Source organism: Petaurus breviceps, unplaced genomic scaffold (assembly GCF_028583685.1).
Source record: "Petaurus breviceps papuanus isolate PSGF00001 unplaced genomic scaffold, PetGlider_PUasm1.0 90842, whole genome shotgun sequence".
In the NCBI taxonomy this organism is placed as follows: domain Eukaryota; kingdom Metazoa; phylum Chordata; class Mammalia; order Diprotodontia; family Petauridae; genus Petaurus; species Petaurus breviceps.
The window spans coordinates 20,521,152-20,524,051 of record NW_027187358.1 but is presented as its reverse complement, the minus strand read 5'-3'; the positions used below and the strand labels follow the sequence as shown (position 1 = coordinate 20,524,051).

The window sequence follows — 2,900 nt, the reverse complement described above, 5'->3', positions numbered from 1 at the left end:
CTTTCATTGAATATTATCAGTGATTCTTATGACATGACCTCTTAACATTCACTTTAAATAATGGGCCAGACTTCTATTTAAAGGTCCTTCCCTCCAATGGCACAGAGATGAACCTGCGTTTTTGAAGGTATGGGGACAAACTTATGCAGGAGCTACCAAACTGAAAAGGCTTTGCATACAGAGCCCAGTGATAGACTAAATGTCCCATTCAAGGACTAAATTTGGTTAAGTTTGGATAAGCTTAGCTACCAGGTGATAGTTTCTTTTAGCCACGGCAACTCATGAAAAGACGTGTACTAAGGGGATGCAATTAGCACTGGTGGGAGGATTCCCAGTTTTGAAAGTATAGCTCTTTAAAAATATTAAAATACTGGGCAGAATTTGGTAAGAGGCACTTCCTTTATGTAGGTAACTAATGCCTTTCTGTAGAAGTAAGCATTAACTAATTGGCCTAATTGGGAACAGTAGGGAAAAAACAGCAAAAATGACTTCTGGAGCTGAGAAGGAATAATATACCAGTCCTTTGGTTTCAGATCTCAGTATTGATGACACTAAGTTGACTTCACGAATAGTTTATTCAAAAATCTTCACAGTACTGTAAATCATTCTTATATTCACTAAAAGATACAGCCCTACTATCAGAGAAAAACAACTTATCAATACAATCTGGATATTTATGCGGGCAAAGCAGATCAAACATTTCTAATATTAGCAAGTTCGTCTCACAGTTCAACTTTGGTAAATTAAGTGCCAAATCTTTGGACATTTTGTTACATAGCTATACCACCTTTATTTTTTTCTTTGCTTTCATCAAGACAATTTGAAAGCAGGAATATTATACCTCCTTTCCCCTATCTACCCCCGTCCCCCCCCACCAAAAAAAAAACCCACTTCCAAAAACACAAATTTAGTCTCACTGTAATAGCCTCATTGGTCTTTTTGGCTTTGAAATGTCCTATTTAATTTAAATCAGTGACGGAGGAAAACAACAAAAAAACCCCAAACAAAAAAACTACCCACTGAGTTAGTTTTAAAAGCATTTAATGACATAGCATATATTTAACAGATAGGGTAAAAGTTGAGAGGTACAGGTCAAACAGCTGAGTGCCAGGCTCAAGACCACTCTGGCCTGAGGCAGGCCCAGTCTCCGAAAGTTCATTCCTATTAAATGTCATTTTGATTGTGCAGTAAGATGAAATTTTGTCATTACAATAGTTACAGTGACAGAGAAATGCACACTATGTATCAAATAGCAAGGTAATGTAGCAAAATTATAACACAGTGCCGCAGCTCACAAGCAAGTAACCAGTTCAGTAACATGACTTTGTCCAGTAAATGCTTCAGTTTCACTTTTACACTTATCAATGATTTAAAGGGTTTATTATACATCTAATTTTATTATACTTTGTACTAGAATTATCTCAAACATACAATATAATGTATTTCAGCAAAAAAAAATTGAAATTACAGATTATTTAAAACAGTTATCATCAGTTTGCTATTCCTTCTTGTACACCGACATTCTTAACTGTCACATTGAATGCAGAAAAGCCACATGTGGGTGTTAGTACGTGATGCCAGGGTACAGGTGGTTTGGTCTGCAAAGTTAATGTAGAGTTGTACTCTTGTTACAGCTGATATAATAATACACACTATCCGTTTCATAAAGGTTAGAGCCATCGTAGGGGAGTTTCTAATAGTCAAGACTCAAGATAACCACCATTAAGTAAATGGAAGTGAATGTGTCAGAAAATCGGTACGTCTGTCTCTGGTGTGCACAGGAAATTCTGTTTTGAAAGCACCGCTGCCTTGCATACCAATAGCACTAGAGGGGGGGTTATTTCCAAGACAGCCTCACAAAATTGAGGAACAGTTTAAATATTAAGATCTAATCTATATTAACTTCATTAAAAAAAAATCATGGTCTTTCCTCTCATAAAAGAAAGCTGCCCAATGTGCCTCATTACTTTTATAACCTGAAAGGAATTTTGTTTTGTTTTGTTTTTTTCAGAAATTCTCTATAAATAAAAAAAAAATTCAATCACATTGAGGAACATTAGGCACAGAGAGTAATGCATCGGTTCTGAGCTTGCATGCTGGAATTTCACTGAAAAGGTAAGAAGTACAGGATGGAGAGGTGGGAGTTCATTTCTTTTTTCCAAAAAGGCTAAACCGTTTCTCTTTGTCTTTCTCTTTGTCTTTCTCTCGCTTGCCAGGACTAGATTCGCTGGTGATTGTAACACTGGCTGGCAAGGTCTGGGCACGGCTGGATGCTGGAGTGCTCTGGGTGCTTGTGGATATTTCACCCTTGTCAGAGGAGATGGCGGAAGTGATGGCCTGGATCCACGAATTCATTTCCTCCTAGACAAAGAGGATGTTACAAGAAAGGTGTCTGAATAAGGGACTTAGCGGCATAGGGTGACTTCTAATGCTATGCTTTAAAAGAGAGAGTCTGCCGTCAAGGACTTTAGACTCCTCTTTCCTCTAAGTGGAGTGGAAGGGAAGAGAAGGGTGGTAGGAATTTTAACTTTAGTACTATTCATAGTAACCAAGGAACAACTCAAACTCCATTTAAGCTGAATTCTGGGTAAAGAGGCCAAAGACATAATACTGGTCAAGTGAAGGCTAGAAAGAAAATTCTTATTGTTCGAGTATTTGTTGGAAAGTTTTTGTATTCTGCTCCTTCCCCCTTTCCTCAAAAAAAAAAATTTTTTTTTGAAAGAAGGAAGAAAAGGAGAGAGTACAAACATTTGCATGTTCATTTCTACTGCTCTAACAAGGAAGGGGAAAGAAAGAAAGAAAGAAACAAAGAAAGAAAGAAAGAAAGAAAGAAAGAAAGAAAGAAAGAAAGAAAGAAAGAGAGAGAGAGAGAGAGAGAGAGAGAGAGAGAGAGAGAGAGA

At 37.3% G+C, this 2,900-nt stretch overlaps 1 protein-coding gene across 5 annotated transcripts in view; it reads right to left on the bottom strand.

Moving 5' to 3' along the window:
* Window positions 1-1,024: 1,024 nt before the first annotated feature.
* The window catches only part of SPTBN1 (spectrin beta, non-erythrocytic 1), a 316,708-nt gene continuing 314,832 nt past the window's right edge, over window positions 1,025-2,900 (bottom strand). For all 5 annotated transcript variants that reach the window (XM_069071716.1, XM_069071713.1, XM_069071715.1 and 2 more), the window contains one exon: window positions 1,025-2,361. In XM_069071716.1, coding sequence (XP_068927817.1) covers window positions 2,146-2,361 — 216 coding nt within the window. In that variant the 3' untranslated portion in view covers window positions 1,025-2,145. The remainder of the gene's footprint in view (window positions 2,362-2,900) is intronic.